The sequence below is a fragment of the Lynx rufus genome, unplaced genomic scaffold (assembly GCF_022079265.1).
Source record: "Lynx rufus isolate CCGP_SWC_20201006 ecotype Redwood Valley unplaced genomic scaffold, mLynRuf1.p SCAF_6, whole genome shotgun sequence".
Taxonomy (NCBI): domain Eukaryota; kingdom Metazoa; phylum Chordata; class Mammalia; order Carnivora; family Felidae; genus Lynx; species Lynx rufus.
In genome coordinates this window covers 111,168,915-111,186,994 of record NW_025814878.1, presented here as the reverse complement: position 1 = coordinate 111,186,994, position 18,080 = coordinate 111,168,915, and the positions used below count along the sequence as shown (strand labels likewise).

General features: G+C 43.1%; 1 protein-coding gene across 3 annotated transcripts in view; it reads right to left on the bottom strand.

Annotated features, from left to right (window-relative positions):
- Positions 1-1,522: 1,522 nt before the first annotated feature.
- Positions 1,523-18,080, bottom strand: part of STK38 (serine/threonine kinase 38) — a 41,576-nt gene continuing 25,018 nt past the window's right edge. For 2 of the 3 annotated variants that reach the window (XM_047102640.1, XM_047102639.1), the window contains exons 8-14: positions 13,315-13,417; positions 12,443-12,504; positions 7,075-7,192; positions 5,431-5,554; positions 5,148-5,243; positions 4,007-4,101; positions 1,523-3,533 (exon numbers count right to left, since the gene is read on the bottom strand). In XM_047102640.1, coding sequence (XP_046958596.1) covers positions 3,403-3,533; positions 4,007-4,101; positions 5,148-5,243; positions 5,431-5,554; positions 7,075-7,192; positions 12,443-12,504; positions 13,315-13,417 — 729 coding nt within the window. In that variant the 3' untranslated portion in view covers positions 1,523-3,402. The remainder of the gene's footprint in view (positions 3,534-4,006; positions 4,102-5,147; positions 5,244-5,430; positions 5,555-7,074; positions 7,193-12,442; positions 12,505-13,314; positions 13,418-18,080) is intronic. The other variant, XR_006966239.1, reaches the window with a different exon arrangement.

Below are 18,080 nucleotides of genomic sequence, written 5' to 3'. Positions count from 1 at the left end.
ACACCTGCCGGCCTCCAAAATCCCAGACCCCTCACTCGCATCCGCCAAGTCACTGCGGCTTAACCTCATCGGGGAGCTTCGCTCAGCTCCCCAGCACCACCAGTTCGGCTTAACAGGACTGTTACACCACCACTAATGTAGCGGCTTCACAGCTGACGCCGCTTGCTCTCAAGCCACTTGGTGGGAATTCTCAAACTGCTCTGCGGTTCAGAACCATGGCAGGCTCCCTGGCGCATTCCCAGAGGGTCCAGTACTGTGCTCCGTATATTATGGATGCTTAACTGTTACCTGGGCAAGATGTTTTTCTTTGCAAATATGCCCGAAAAAGCATCATGGAGGTGGTTAAGTCAGTGGTGGCTCTTCTAGCTCATTCCAGGGAAGTGTGTGCTACCTAGGAAGCGAAAATACCATTCACTGAATCCTTTCAGAGTTCCAGAAGAAACACCATTTGGGTTAGACACAGAGGGCCAGGAGTGACACAAACAGGAGAAAGTGAAACCTAAATATGCTTTCCGAGCAAACAATTCAGAGAAGAGGCATTGGCAGTTGATGGCAGAGGATTCCTGCTATGCCAGATAGGGGAGTCTTGAAACCGCAATCTGCTATTCGGAGCCTGAATATTAACCCCGGAAGAACTCCTCCATAGCTAACTTTTCCAAGTAATTCTAAAAGAAACAGCTCCTGGCTGGTCAGTCGTTAAGAGCATCCGACTCCCGATCTCAGGTTTGTGAGTCCAAGCCCCACACTGGGTGTGGAGCCTACTTCTAAAAAATGAGAACAGAAAAACCGGTACTGAAGAGAATCCTGATGCACTCCTGAATCAAGAGGAGACTGAATGCTGACAGTATTCAGTTTCACTTCACTATGCCATACAGTTCAAGTCCTGTCTTCTAACTCCCCCTACGGGAGCAGGAAACGGAACTATCTGTGAACAGGACCAACATTGAGCCAATGGTTCCCAACATGTCTCTTGAAACCCGTAAGCTTTGCAAAGACAATACACATTGTGGCCGCAGTTCTGACGCCGGATGTTCTTTGCTTTCCCACCTCTTTCTGGGGCTCCTTTCCCTAAGCCAGAGGGGGACCCAACAGGACTCCTGCCCCGGTGGACCTGGAGGGCCGAGAAGCCCCATCCCAGGAGGCTGTGAGGTTCCCGGTCGACCCCAGGCGGGGTAAACAGCTGTACAAAGGGCCCACCAACTGACGGCACTTTTGTCAGCCGCTCTGCCCTCGGCCTAGCTGCAGGGGGAGAGCCCACCGTGCAGCCCTGCAGCCAGTGGGAAGAACGGACGCTCAGGGTCAACAGAAGAGTGGCTCTCACACAAACACCGATTCAGAAGACGCGTTCTCAGCGAACGCGAAAGCAGGTCCCAGCCTCCCAGAGACAGCAAAACACTCTGCCTGCATCCGGGGAGGCAGTGTTCCAGTGGTCCGCAGACAAAGGGGCTGGAAGAAGCCACCAGCACTCTGCCCCTTAGAGTCACAAGCCACACTTGCTTTAAAACACATCAGGTTCACGGTGTTTTCTCACACAGTTTTATTCAGAAGTTTAAAATGTGGGCATTTTCCCCTAAAACAAACCATCCCCTGTCACTCCCCACACACCATCACCACTCCTGTTAACTTCTCTTGAGCGTGCTTACCACACATACTTGCAAAACACCTGGGGATCAAAACGTCAACTATTGGGTAATACAAAGGAACTACCAAGTTACACAAAAGAATCTCATTTACTTCCTTGTCACTAACAGACCATGAATGAAAGATTAAGGGGCAAACATTACCTTCATCCAAAGTTAATACTTCCCTATATTCCTTTTTCTTCTTCCTCTAAGACATTAAAACCCAAAGCAGTTTCATTTACTACTGGAACTCTGATATTACCCCATTTTCCTTTGCTGAACGGCTGAGCTAGGACACACTGTCAAGTTGATCCTAACCTCAAGCCTAGCAGAAAGCAGACTCCCAGTTGTAGCTTGGCCATGATGCTTTGCAACAGGCAAAATTACCACACAGGTGCAAATGATGCTTGAAGAGTTATCAAAAATTTTAAAATAATGCATTAAAATGGAGCCTCCACATTTTTCTGACGCAGCAAAATTCCTCTAAAGGTGGTGGCAGCTGTGAAAGAAAAGGCACTTTGTGCTAAAATTCAGAGGGTCTCTCGTGAGAATGCCACAGCGGAGAGGCCTGGTCAGCCAGAGCTGCAGGCTACCCTTTGGGTGGAGAGGCGCATCCCCCAGGAAGGCATCTGCAAAGGAAAAATTCGTAATCATGATTCCAAGGCAAAATGGTTACTTAAATCGGAGAGGAGAAATACCAAGAGAGAAGACAAAACACGGCTGCATCAAGGACTGAGGAGTGAACTTTACACGGATTCGTAGGCTGGCTCTGCACTTTCTAGGGGGCTGGTTCCTTCACTTCCAAGGAGGTTCCAGAGACCAAGCAGGAGCAGCACCTTAGCCAAGAGGGGTTCCAGGCTTCCTGCCTCTGCCCGGACTCTCCCTGCTGTGTTCCCAGGAAGGAACCGAGTTCCTGCTGGCAGCGCCTGCGGCTATCGCTGGTCCACGACAACGTCCGTCTTAGGGATTTTCTGATACGGCCATGAAGAGACACTGAAGGTTTTCCACGTGATCTGGGACTCCTTGGCAAGGCCCCGTGGCTTCTGGGCCTTCTGAAAGCAGTGAGAGATGGAGCTAGTATCCCCCATCAACACTCAGAAAAGCAGCTTGAGTATTTTAGATGGGCAGGAGGAGAGAAATCACTGGATTGCGGGTCTTTATGCTAGTACCATAAATAAAGTGCACCGTGAATGGTGGCTATCCAAGCCACTCGCCCGAGGCCGAGGTATGGGGAGAAGCCCCCCACCACCCCCTCAGAGGACAGTGGGGCGTCTCCTTGAGCCAGAGTGCTGGCTGCTGAGGCTTTCGTTATTGCTTTATTTCCTTAGTACTATGGAGCTTTTAGCTGTAAAGGAAAAGAAATACTTGGTGGGCTTGGCAGAAAGCATGTCTGTCACAAAAATCACAGAAATTGGCTGATATTCAGTAAGTACGTGTTACAATCTCAATAATGTTTGATGATGGCTGTTTTTTCTCCTTCATTCTGATGAACTTAGGAAAACGAGTTTTTTAAAACCTCTATCAAATTGGCTCACGATGCTTCTGAAGAAGCAGCACAGCTGTTTATGGCCGATGCAGTAGAAATGGTCATCTTTGTTCTACAGGTTTTCGGATGCATTATGGAAGAGACTCCACTTAACTATCGTGTTTCAGGAGTTTACCATGACACACCGGTGGGTTCCGGAAACTTCTTGGAAACTCTTTCAAAAGAGCATGTGAGAGGAAAACCGCAATGTTGTACAAAGAACTCCGCTCCATTTAGGGTTCTAGTTCAAGGATACTATTTTGCTGCTTTCATGTAGGAAGGTATAGCCCCCCGAGCCGTCAGGCCCTCAAAGCGCTTGTATGTGTAATTGATGAAGACCCAGTCTTTGTTCTTGTAGTCAGTCTCAGGGTGATTACTTGTAGCCACTGGGAAAGAAATAGATGTGAGAATTGATTCACTGCCTTACCCGAATGGACTACTCAGTACTGAAGACATGACATTCTGAAGAAGATACCACAGTTTCTAGTTGGGAAACATTGTTTTTCACTCTGCGAACTGCCTGCGTTTGCTTGCCTATGTTCTTTGAACCTATTTTTCACGGATACTTTAAAAGTTGTATTTTCCCACTTCCGTCATTTCAGGTCATCTAACCTTTAATTTAACAAATAAAAACCAAAGAACAAACCTGTGTGATTTACCCATCCAGTTCAAACATGGGAGTTTGTATTCAGTCTCCATTCGACAAGGTGTCACTGCTGCCCAGCATTAGCACTGGAAAACTACTCGCAAAGAACCGAAAGAACTGACGTTCCTCTACCTGACTTGTAAACACAACCCCAAAATGGGAGCGGAAATGATGTACCTATGAGGCAGCAGGAGGCAGTGTTGGGGATATTACCTGTTGGCTTAAGGATATCAGATTCCGGAAACTCATCGAAGTTTGAGGTATCATCGATGCTTTTGATTTCAATAGATATTGCAGCAGGTCTCTCTCTGCCAAGAACAGACATGTCAAAAATGACTGTGGTCAGTAATCACGCGGATCACTGCTGATTAAGTCTTTCTCCAAAAACCCTCTGGTCGGGGCGCTGATAGCACAGAGCCTGCTTGGGATTCTCTCTCTTTCTCTCTGCCCCTCCCCGGCCTGTGCTCGCTCACTCGCTCGCTCTCAAAATAAATAAACTTAAAAAGCCCCCGGGTCTGACGTGGGAGGACTATCCGCTGGCAGGCAGCATTTACTTTCTCTGAAAAGCTCGTGACACCGAGCGGCCACGCCACCTGACCGCATCCAAACCAAATGAAAAAATACAAATAACAATTTTTCACAGCTGGGAAGAAAGACAAAAATAGTGAGAAAAATGAAAATCTAAACAATGCACTCCCCTCAAGGCCTGCCCTGTCTGTAAAAAGGGCAAGTAAACCTCTGGGTGCTCCCTCACGAAAGGCTCTGCGCTTCCTTCTACCAGAGGTTGTCAACAGAGAGAGTGGCTGAGGCGGAGGAATGTAAGTCAGAACACAATCACGAGAGATGACGTCTTCGCCTTCTGTCTGGCAACCAACCAACCTGAGTAAGAAGGTCGGACGGCAGCAGGCGGTGCAGGCTGTTGCCGCCACTGGCTGCGCTCCGCAACCGCCACCGTGGCCACGTCCACCTCCCTCCCCACCCGCATCCTTCTTCCTCTTTCTTCCCTACCTCCCTATGCGTGGGGACAGCCCTGCTGGTGGCTCCCTGGTATAGAGAAGCTGGTGTGTTCTAGGTAAAAGCAAGGGCAACGTGCTTCTTAGGTGCTCCCTTCACTATGGAACCCGAAGTTCACTTCACTCTGGAAATAACTGCTGGCTTCCCCATACCCCACGCCACACGGCTGACAGGAAGCCCCAACTCCCAATCCTCACCGCGAACAAAGACAAGAAAAGACCCTGAATCTCTGAGCAGCTCTCTTCCCTTACGTGACTTACCAATAACAGTGTTTCTAAATTACTATTAAACAAATTACAGACTTTCTAAAATAATCCCGAAAACTTTTATATGGATATACCTGATATGTTCCCAGTCAACGCCTTCAAAAAAAGAGTTACTTTTGATTTCCTCAACTCCAGGGGCTCCAATTCTATGTTCCCACTCACAGCAGAATCTGGAAAACACAGAGGCCTTTCAGCATACCTCAAGTATCACTTTGGAAAAAGAAAAAGAACGCCCCCCTCCCCCCTTTTTTAAACAGAGGGATGGGAGAGAGAGGGGGCAGATCAGGTAATAATTTAAGTTTAAAAATACGAATTCATTCATGTCAAAAAGCCTGGGTGGGAAGTGTTCTCTAATACCTCAAAATTAGATCCTTGGCTTTCTCAGAAATAGGAACTTCTGGAGGAAAAGTCAAAGTTTCTTTCCAGTTCATCACCTTCTTATATGTCTCTTGAGGGGTCTCAGAACAGAAAGGTGGGTAGCCTGTAATAAAAAAAGCACTTCAGGGGCGCCTGGGTGGCGCAGTCGGTTAGGCGTCCGACTTCAGCCAGGTCACGATCTCGCGGTCCGTGAGTTCGAGCCCCGCGTCGGGCTCTGGGCGGATGGCTCAGAGCCTGGAGCCTGTTTCCGATTCTGTGTCTCCCTCTCTCTCTGCCCCTCCCCCGTTCATGCTCTGTCTCTCTCTGTCGCAAAAATAAATAAACGTTGAAAAAAAAAAAAAAAGCACTTCAGAGCTTTTACATCCCAGAACTTTGAATCCGCCTGACAGTATTCTCCTTAAGATGATTCTATATATCTTCAACCTTCCAGGACACGCACAAGATTTCCACTCATTCCAGAAAACATCTGAACTAATTTTTCATTCTCCCCAAACTCCTAAACCCAAAGTGAGTTTGTGCTTCTGGTACCACAAAAGGAGCCGGCTCAGAGCTGAAGTTGGGAAAAGAAGGGAGGGCACACAGAGGCTGCACACATGGAAACCACTGCGCCAAAGAAGAGAGGAAAGGGTGGAACATCATTAAGAAATGACTCCATTCTAGGAATATCCTTACGCGGGTAAAGTGCCAAACAAGTTGGTAAGAAAAAAAACAGGGAGGCGCCTGGATGGCTCAATCCGTTAAGCGTCTGACTTCGGCTCAGGTCACGATCTCGCAGTTGGTGGGTTCGAGCCCCACGTCAGGCTCTGAGCTGACGGCTCAGAGCCTGGAGCCTGCTTTGGATTCTGTATTTCCCTCTCTCTCTCCCCTCCCCAGCTTGTGCTCTGTCTCTGTCTCTCTCTGTCTCAGAAATAAACAAATATAAAAAGAAAAAAAAAAAAAAAAACCACAGGCTTTAAAAGTGACCACCATGCCTCTTACTGAGAACTACGAGGCAAGAGGATAAATACTCTCATACCATATTACTCCGCATGCCCTCCACACAGATCACATCTGCCTCCACCGGCATCCATCCAGCGTCTCCAGAGACAACACCGCCAGAGGCCACACTAGTCACCCACAGAATCACTCAGTACAGCCACGATACACTTACTCTTCTAGTGCTCTCGGGCATATGACCACCCCCCACCCCCCGCCAACCAGAGTGTCCCCCAAATACCCAGACACACCATCCAAATAAGAGGGAGAGAGATCAGAGGATTCCATGCTTTGAAGGCTTAGAGAAAGGAAGGGGACAGCAAATAAGTAAAGAGCATGTGAGGCAATGCCCAGTTAAAGTTCCCTGCATACAACGAATGTTTAACAAATGTCAGTGACTGAAAGAGCTGCCAGATGGACAGGATGAAAATGCAGAATGGATAAATGATCAGCAAAGCAACCGCAGGAGGCCAGCAGGCCAGAGAATATACTTGGCTATTTGACGGCCGAGCTTTCTGCCTAGGAAACTTCACGTTGAAAGACAAGAGGGGAGAAGTGCTTAGACCACCCCTAATCGAAACAGTCTATTATCAGTATGCGACTCAACCCTGGCTGCACAGAGAAAGCCCCTGAAAGCATGCAACTTACCGATAAGCATCTCGTACATGATCACGCCGAGCGACCACCAATCACAGAGCTTGTTGTACCCGGTCTGCATGAACACCTCAGGAGCGATGTAGTCAGGAGTGCCTACTGTGGAGAAAGCCTGAAACAGGTAGCACGCATCAGGGGGGCTCAGCAGGCAGGAGGGTGCCCAGAGTTCTGCTCCAGAGACCAAAGGTTTCAAGCACCATCTATGGCTACCCCCAAACTAACTGCACAGGACGGCCCAGGAGCTTAATGGCAAGTCTGATTTGCCAGAGCACTTCCAAAGTGAACAGTGAGGCGAGAGACCATTCCCAAATACAGCCAAAGCCCACAGTCCACCAGGACACAGGATCCACGTTCACTAGTACCGTAAGTGACTGAGTACCCAGAGAATGCCAGGCTCTGTACTTAAATGCTTATGAGCCTATTTAGTCCTGACACAACTCGGCAAAGAGGACTTTAGTAGTCCAACTTTGCAGATACAAAAAATCTAACTCCCAAAGCAGCTTTGTTCACAGGCTCAGAACTAGTTAAGTGGCAGAGCTCAGTGTGCAAATTTAATACCTTGTCTAAATCCTCCCTCTTTCTACCACCAACATTCCTCGATTTGACAAAATCGTAAAGGGAAGCTTTATTATCTATCGCAAGCTAGTCATATCCTATAGGTTAGAGATTTACATCAATTTACCAAATTTACTTATTTATGTAAATAGTTCTTAGGGGAAATTTTTCTAAATTCAAGTAATCTACTGTCATATACAAGGACTACAATACTAGGGGGAAGTACACTCAGAGCCCTCCACTGTGCTCAGAATTTGAGAGTTTACAACACAGAAGACTCAGATTTATCTAAGTGCTTCTGATATTATAGTACTTTTTTTTTTTTAACATTTATTTATTTTTGAGAGAGAGAGAGAGAGAGCACACGAGTGAAGGAAGGGCAGAGAGAGGAGGACACACAGAATCCGAAGAAGACTCCAGGCTCTGAGCTGTCAGCACAGGGCCCGACGCGGGGCCTGAACTCACAAACTGCGAGATCATGACCTGAGCTGAAGTCGGATAACTGAGCCACCTAGGCACCCTTGTAGAACTTCTAAAATAAAAAAAAAATTATACCTGTGTTGTCTTTGGAAAATATTTACTATGGAATACTGCAAACATACAGAAAAAAAAAAAACAGGACAATACAACACATGTGTACCAACTGCCCATACTAACAAGATGAGTATTTGTCTCAGATCAATTTTTTTAAACACAAAACTACACAATTAAAACCAGATCCTCCCTCCTCTCCTACTGAAGTCAAAATCACCCTAAAGTTGCAGTGCTATGCTTGTATGAATATTTGCATAACTGGCATGATATTACTTCCCGAACATTTCAACTTTTAATAAAAGGTTTCATCTGGTGCTTAATTATTCTACATAATGCTACAACTTGCTTATTTAACTTAACATTATGATTTTGAGATTTATTCACGGAGCTCTGGCTCACCCATTTCACTGCTGTACACCTGTCCATTATACAAATGTCATAATGTTTTTTTTATCCATTCTTCTGTTGCTTCTAATGTTTCACTATGACAACACCTGAGTAAACATTCCCGTGACACCTCCTGGGCACTACAGTGAGAATTTCTCTCGAGGATATAGCAGAAACAGTGCCACTGGGTCTTGCATTATGAACATCTCCAACTTAACCAGATGTCTTCCAACTAGCCTCCAAAGTGGTTATACCCATTTAAACACCCCCAGCGGGGATGAGCTCCTGGTATTCCATATCTCACCAACACCTGGTTTTGTCAGACTTTCTAATTTTTGCCAATCTGATGAACATGAAATGGGATCTTATGTTTTAATTTGCATTTCCTTTATTTCTAGTAAGCTTGAACATGTATTTATATATTAATTAGCCACTCAGGTCTTTTTTCTGTGAATTCCCATTCAGATCCTTTGCCCATTTGTTTTTTTAGTTGCATTATCTTTTTTTTTTTAATTGATTCATTGGAATTCTCTATGAATCACGGCATTAATCCTGGGATTCAGGAAATTAATCCTTTTTAGTTTTAGAAATTGAAAATATCTTCTCCCAGTGTGAGGATTATCATTTTTATTATCATTTTTAAGTGATGTGATAATTTATTATATACCCAAAAATGTGTAATTATCAAATTATGAAGCATGATAATAAAAATGAATAACTACAAGTTCAACTAAAGAACTGAATTATTCCCAATGTCATTAGATCTAAATTTGCACTCCTCTCCCTTCTGTCAGCCCACCTCTCCTAACCTCCTAATCTGACCTTACAGGTCAATTTTGTTTATCATTCCTAAAGAAATTTAATTTTGCCCACGTCTCTCTCTAAATGAGATCTTAGTTTTATTTGGGGGCTTTGTAAAAATGATGTCATTCTACATGCAGTCTTCTGCTATCTTTCTTCTCGATGTCTTTTCCTAAAATTGGTCCATGATGTCACATGCAGCTGTAGTTCAACTATTTTCATGGTTGTAAAATATTCTATCCCACAGTGTAACCACTTTCCTGTCTATGGACACTGGGTTAGTTCCAGTTTTTTGCTATTACAAAAATGCAGTGAACATTCTTATCCATGGCTCCTGGTTCCCAAGCACAAGATGCCCCAGACCATATGACTAGGGGCAGAAGTGCTGCTTGTAGGGCATGCACATGAATTATAAGATAATCCCAAAGCAGTGGGAGCATGTGGCTTATTTTTCATTTGTTTATGTCTTTCAATATACAGAAGGGTTTTTTTTCCTTTAAAGTAGTAAAATCAAGTTTTATGATCTGTACTTCTTTTATCTTCATATTTAAAAAAAAAAAAAATCCTTCCTTACTCCAAGATCATGAATACACTGCCCTGTTCTTTCTTCTAAAATTTTTCAAGTTTTATTTTCCATCTACAATTTATTTTTGTGTATACTGTAAGGCAGGAATCCATTTTTTCCATATAGAATTGTACATTGTTTTTTCTTTTTTACGTGGTTTTCTCTTAAATACAAATATTAAATAACATAAATGCCAGTTGTCTCAAAGTCTGAGACATGGGGGCGCCTGGGTGACTCAGTTGTTTAGGCATCTGACTCTTGATTTCAGCTCAGGTCACGATCTCACAGTTCATGGGATAGAGCCCCAGTCAGGCTCTGCACTGACTGCGTGGAGCCTGCTTGGGATTCTCTCTCTCCTTCTCCCTTCTCTCTGCCCCACCCCCTGCTCAAATGTGCACGCATGCTTGCTCTCTCTCAAAAAAAATAAATAACTTTAAATAAAGAAGTAAAAATAAAGTCTGAGACACGGACTGGACCCTCCCAAGAAGTATCTTCATTCTAATTTTTAATAAAGGCTAAGAAACTACAGCAACCCTTCAATTCAGAAAGTAGATTTATTACAGCAAAGCCAAGCGCTAAGTAAATCTTATTTGTTAAAAGATCTGTATTATAAAACCAGGGATTGGGGTGCCTGGTGGCTCAGTTGGTAGAGCATGTAACTTCACCTCAAGGTTGCAAATTCGAGTCCCACGTTGGGCAGAGATTACTTAAAAAAACAAATATAAATATTTTAGCCCAGTGGCCAAAAGTTAAACCCTGGCTTGCTTTAAAAAAAATAATAAAAAATCACAGAAGAGCCTTATCTTACATTAGCTTCCAAAACACAAGTAAATATCAGTTTCCCAATAACGCAGGAGCTACTATTTAAGAAACGGTCTCTTTAGTGCAGGCCCTCAACCTTCACTATACAGTAAAATCACCCAGAGTCCTTTCAAAAAATCAAATACACAGATTATATGCCCCAAACCAACCGAATCAATCTCTGGGAGTGGGACCCAGACATCAATAGGTTCTGAAGTCCACAGGTGATTCTGATGTGCAGCCAAGGTTAAGATCTACTACTCTACGGAGAGACACAATAGAAGCATCTGATCAAATTTGTTCCTGGCATTTCCTAACCCTCAACAAGCTATGTAAACAGTTTTTCAACCACATATAGAATTCAAACACTTCAAGAGTATCAGAGTTCCTAAGGAAAGGAGACTATGATGTGACTGACTATACCAACTTTAAGTATCCCCAAGTTAATGTTAGAAAAAAAGATATCAAAGATGAATTTCAGTTACCACATCTCCAGAAGTGTTTGGTTTAAGACCATGCCTCCTCCACGGCCCAGGTTTAACAAAAATATTCATTATGCTCATAGCATGGTCTCAGGCCTACCAGTGGGCCTCAAATCAAAAAATGCAAGCCTTTCTTTTGATGCTTTCTTAACCTTACAGGCATCCTTTTTCACCATGATAGTCAGCTACTACCAGCGACCTACTAAATGAGTTACTAAAGATACTACAGAGAACTCTGATTCAGCGTTTCACTAAGAAGTCTGACCGAACACACTATTTGACAAACCTGCCAAGTCACTACCGTATACACCGACTAGCAGAGGTGCCGCCATTTCTAGATGATACATGTGCATGGCCATCATTCCGAGTTAGTCATCATTTTCCCCAGCCGCTACTCTTGCTTCCTACGACCAGTTGTTAGTTTAATTTGACCATCATTTACTTCATTTGCTATGGGTTTCTAACGAAGCCTAAGAATGTGGTGATATACATTTCTATGATGTCCGGTCAATAATTTTCCAAGAACTAGACACTGGACTGCACTTCAAATATAAATGAATGATTCAGAATAAAAGTTTGCCTAGACTGCAATATTTCACTGGTTAATCTGTACTTATTTAAATAACTTCCAACATACTATCAATAGGTAAATGCAATAATGTTACTTATTTTTAAGCTTGTAGGACATAATTTTATGTGTATATACTTAAATACTTATAAAGTAAATTATAAGCACTTCCCTTAAACTGCTCTCCAATTTTTATCACTAAGTCCTCTTTTCCACCACAAGGTAGGAAAGGGTGGGGCAGATGAATTGAAGAGTCTGACTTGCCTAAGTGAATCAAAATTGTAAAAGTTTGAGACCCACTGCCTTAAAGCTCTGGGTAGGTATTTGTAACTTAGTTTCATCTTGAGAGACCTCCAACTTAAAGATAACCCCTTTACCACCATAAAAACAGGCAACAAGGGGAGTAGGAAGGAAAGGGCTTGTCACAAACGTAAGAACTCAAAATGAAGTCCTCCACTGAAAATGTCACAACCTGAACAATACTATCTTCCCTCCTTCAAAAGATTACCTTTCGCTCCACGGACACAATGACAGCGTTCTATTAAGATAATCTTAAAAGCAAGGAACAGATGTGCTGTAAACATTTACTGAATGCACATTTATGTACCTATTTTTAAAATTTGTTCATACTTGGTTTGTAGCATTTAAGAAGCCACAGATATTACTTACTAGCTGACGTCTATTTCTTTTCCAGGTTTCTGCTTTCCTTTTGGAATTCATGTTCTGGAAAGCTAAAAGTAGAGATAACAAGTTCTAATCAAAGTTCAAACAGGTATGTTTACTACTTTTTTGGGCTGGTTCAAGCCACATGAAGCCTTAAAGTTTTGCTTTTCTGCCCATACATTAGTAATTCTGAATAACACTTCCCAGCAAGTCTGTAAATCCAAATCAAAGGCACTGAAGCATTAGCTCAAAGAATCATACAGTCACGTGGATCATGTGGCCAGGCCTTCATCAGAATTACGGGGAATACAGTTTCATCAGAAGCAAAGGTCCCAGAGTGGACCTAGACATTGATAATTTCTCAAAGCTACCATCAAGTTTCCAAGAATAGTACTTGGTACATAATCAGAGACTTCTGAATTTATAGTACATTTTTGGCTTCAGTTCTCCAGGATAAACTGTAACTGTACCACACAGTTTCAATGGTTTGACAGGACTGGAGTGAAAGTAACACTCATAAAGATCAATGTCTTTCTGCCACAACAGAAAGAAGCACCTGGGATAAATCTAATCTGGAGCTGGTCCCAGGACATTTTCCTCTACTACTTTTGCTTGCCTGCCCCACATTCATCCCCAGTAACCTTCTCAGTAGAGCTCCAAAGAAGGCTCTTTGCAACATCAGCCTTAGTACATCTGGTAGCACTCATCTTGCCTCACATACAATAAAAACCACAGGCACACCTGAGAAGATATTTTTATTCTCTAGATTCATGCCAGGAGAATCTCCTAATCTGTCCTGCATATTTTGGTTACCAGGGTAACAGCTCTTCTACGCCCAGGTAAGGGATAAAAAGGCTAACATCATTGTTTACACTTACTGAAATCACTGGGGAGGCTGTGGTTCAGATTCCTATAAAATTCAGTCCTATGTGCTTTTTTCAGTCCTGTGCAAAGGCCAAAGTCAGAAAGCTTCACGTGGCCCTATGGGGAAGAAGAAACAAGGTAATGGATGAACATTCATGGATGTGGAACAGACATTCTATTCTCTAGCTCCTTATAGTATCCAATACACCTCCACAAAGTATACTGTCTTTTTTTCTTTGATTATAGGGAAAAATAAATTAAAAATAAATTTTTAAAAGATCACCCTAAATCCTATTATTCGAATAAAAGTATTTCAATTCTTACATATTATCTTTTTGTCCAAACATAAACTTCCCAACATAGTTGAACTCTCCATGGCATCTAAAAACACTTTTACTACTTCTTGGGGCTCCTGGGTGGCTTAGTCGGTTAAGCGTCTGACTCCTGGTTTCAGCTCAGGTTGTGATCTCGCAGTCTGTAAGTTTGAGCCCCAAGTCAGGCTCCGCGCTGATATGCAGAGCCTGCTCGGGATTCTCGCTCTCTCCCTCTCTCTCCGCCCCTCGCTCTCTCAAAATAAACTTAAAAAAATAAAGATACTCTTATTACTTCTTAAACTAATGCACTCAAATATTCCTGTGTTTCTATATGGTCTTCAAAATCACCATTTTTAATGTGTACATAATATTCAAATGACTCAGTACATCATTGTTTACCTAACCATCCTCCTCATACTGGGTGTTTATTCCATTTCTAATTCCTCACTCCATGTAATGTGGATTATAAGCACCCTGTGATAGAGAGGGTCTGTGCCCCCAAATCTAACCATGCACAGTACAGAGGATGGTCTTAATAAACGATTGTCAATGAGTAAATAAATCTTTGTTCATATAACTTCTTCTCTGCTTGAACTATTTCATTAGGATACATTCCAAGGAATAAATTATTCCAAAGACAGAGAATAAACTTTATTACATAGTTCTTGACAAATGTTGCTATACTGTATTTCAGTCGTAAGTGTCTGACTTTATCATACTCTTCAAGGAACACTCACACCTCCTCTGAGCCAGGCCCCACGCTTTAAATGTGTAATCTCATTTATAACTCTTAAGTCACATTTCACTGACTCAGACTCATTAAATGGCTTGCTGGTGAAATGACAGAACCAAAGCCAAAAATCAATCCATGTTCCTTCTCCCAGACCAAGATTCCCTTACCCTCTCCAATCCCCTGATCCCACCTGGAAAATGGAGATAATGATATCTTCTTGGTAGGAATGATGACAATTAATGCATGTAAAGATCTTAACCTAGTGCCTGGCACTAGCTCTAAGTAAGAGACAGGTGTTCTTGGGGTAGTGAAATTTCAAGTAGATAAGGAGGTAAAACCAAAAGTAGGGGAGGGAATCCTGATGCTCAGGGATCTACATTGCTCAAGGTCACACACTTAGAAGTGGTGTGGCCAGGGGCACCGGGGTGGTTCAGTCAGTTGAGTCCAGCTCCTGGCTTCAGCTCGGGTCATGATCTCACGGTCTGTGAGTTCAAGCCCCGCACCAGGCTCCGTGCTGATAGTGTGGAGCCTGCCTGGGATTCTCTCTCTCCCTCTCTGTTCCACCCCCCACCCCCTGCCGCTGCTTTCCCTCTCAAAATAAATAAATAAACTTAAAAAAAAAAAAAAGTGGTGTGGCCAAAGACTTCAACATCTGTGATCTATCCATACCACCTTCCTCCAGGACATCCTTGGGCCTTAATATACAAACTTCCCAGGATACATGAGGCTACAGAAGCCCTGCTCAGATGGGTCAGTTTTATTTTGTTTTGTTTGGAAGAAATCCCATTAGGTTTGGCCGTGTATGTGTGTGTACCCATGCGTGTATGTATGCCCAACAAAGTAAACTACCAAACAAAGACAGATTTGAACCTGCTAACCTGGTATCATTTTTTTCAGATTTTTAAACAACTTGTTGTATAAGTCAAGGAACAGAGTTTAATTTAGAGTTCTCAAAATTACATTTCACCTGGACACCTCTAAGAAAAGAGAGTGTCTTAAAAAGCAGTACCTGGAACAAATGCTATTCAAGCCTAAATTTTCAGGGAATTCTGTAGGTATCCTAAGTATGTGGCAGGAACTCAAAACATCTACACTTTCACTTCTAGAATCTGTATGGTTGAACACCGAAATGAGCTCGCTTGTGAAAACATCTTTCTACAAGTCTGGGCTAGCATCTTGTAGAGAGCAAACCTGCACCTAACAGGGTTCCTCACTCCTCCTCATTATATTGAGGCCCCAAGTTCTTGGCTTTCAATATGTCTGCTAGACCTGAACAGAGACTACAGGGTGCAACTAAACCTGCACTAAGGCACCTGGGGCACAGGATCAGGGCATCTGAACCCGACTACACAAAGTAGGGCCAGTGCTTTATTAAAATATATCTGAGGGGCGCCTGGGTGGCTCAGTCGGTTAAGGGTCCAACTTTTGGCTCAGTTCATGATCTCACGGTTCATGGGTTTGAGCCCCACGTCAGGCTCTGTGCTGGCAGCTCAGAGCCTGGAGCCTGCTTTGGATTCTGTGTCTCCCTCTCTCTCTGCCCCTCCCCTGCTTGCGCTCTGTCTCTGTCTCTCAAAAATAAACATTAAAAAAATTTATATACATAGAATGACAGAAAAATACGTTTATATACATTAACATTTTTTTAGATTCAGAGAACCTTCAGAGAAGATTCTAAATCTTTCTTTCTTTCTTTTTTTTTTTTTTTTAAGTTTATTTATTTACTTTTGAGGGAGAAAGCAAGCAAGGGAGAGGCAGATAGAGGGACAGAATCCTAAGCAGGCTCCATGCCCAGCGCAAAGCCTGATGCAGGGCTCCAACTCACAAACTGTGAGATCATGACCTGAGCCAAGATCAAGTTAGACACTTAATCGACTGAGCCACCCAGGTGCCCCAATATATACATTAACATTTTAAAAGCAGAATACCAAGCTACAAGCTACTTTTAGGATGTTAACTGTATATAAATTACAGACACAAATAGAGAAGGTATTGAAGCTATTGTACCAAAATAGTGGTTATCTTTGAATGATGAGATTATAGGTATGTTTCTTCTTTATAACTCTTTATACTGTTCAAATTTTCTACTGTGCATACACATTATTCTTATGATCAAGAAAAAGAAATTATTTGATAAATCTCCAGCCTTCTTGAAATAGAAAGATAGTTTTTTTAAAGAACGTACACCAAAAGTTCAGGTTTTTCAAAGACAGCAAGAAAACTATTAAAAGACAACAAGAGGGACGCCTGGCTGGCTCAGTCGGTGGAGCATGTGACTCTTGATGTTGGAGTCGTGAGTTTGAGCCACATGTTGGTGTAGATTACTTAAATACATAAAGCTTGAAAGAAAGAAAGAAAGAAAGAAAGAAAGAAAGAAAGAAAGAAAGAAAGAAAGAAAGAAAGAAAGGAAGAAAGGAAGGAAGGAAGAAACTCAAAGAATTAAATTCACTTTTCTCCTTAAAAGTCCAGACAACAATTCTGTGTAACAGAACAGAACATTCTAAAAATTTTTTTAATGTTTATTTTTATTTTTTCAGAGAGAGAGAGAGCACAAGCAGGGAAGGGTCAGAGAGAGAAGGAGACAGAGGATCCAAGGCAGGCTCCACACTGACAGCAGAGAGCCTGATGCGGGGCTCAAACCCATGAACTACGAGACTGCAACCTGAGCCATAAGCCAGACGTTTGACCAACTGAGCCACCCAGGCACCCCTAAAACGTTAAAGCTGGAAGGGACTGTGGAGCTTCTCTGGATCGATATCCTCACTTTATAGATAAATGAGGACTGGACAGTGGGGAGGCCTGCCAAGGAGCAGCCATAAACCTAGCAACACAGGGGTTCTCTTCTGATCTGCTGTGAGTTTAAAAACCAAGCAACTGAGGGGCGCCTGGGTGGCTCAGTCGGTTGAGCGTCCGACTTCAGCTCAGGTCATGATCTCACAGCTGGTGAGTTCGAGCCCCGCGTCAGGCTCTGTGCTGACAGCTCAGAGCCTGGAGCCTGCTTCCGATTCTGTGCCTCCCTCTCTGTCTCTCTGCTCCTCCCCCACTCATTCTCTCTCTCTCTCTCTCTCTCTCAAAAATAAATAAACATTAAAAAAAAAAAAAACCAAGCAACTGAACTCGTTTGCATGGCTAAAGAATACATAGGCCAGTCCAGAGGTTGAGCAGGACTCTTCTTTAAGCAAAGGACAAAGGATCTGGAACCTGAACTCTGGCACAGACTACTGTTTTTGTTTGCCTTACTTCCCAGTTCCTGACTGGGTTCAAGAATAAGGTTGCCCAACAAAGGGATTCCCAATAGGCGATGCATCAGTAGAGTTAATTATATGCTAATTATAGTTAATTATGGGCTAGGAAAAGACGGTACCTTTGGCTTTATTATAAAATAAGCTTCTAAATCAGTTTTCAGGGCGTCCAACTCTTGATTTCAGCTCAGGTCATGATACTACAGTTCGTGAGATCGAGCCCCACATCAGGCTCTGCACTGACAGTGCAGTGTCTGCTTGGGATTCTCTCTCTCCCCCTCCCTCACTCTGTCTCTCAAAATAAACAAACTTTAAATCAATTTTCCTCTTAATCATTTTCAAAGATGTCCTTTATTTTTAAGAAGAGTGTTCAAATTATAGAATCATACACCTTTCAGAGAGGGGAAGTAGCAGCAAACTTACCTATAAAAAAAGAGAAAACTATACAAAGACTATACAAAACAATTCATGGCTCCCTGTGATTACCACAAGCA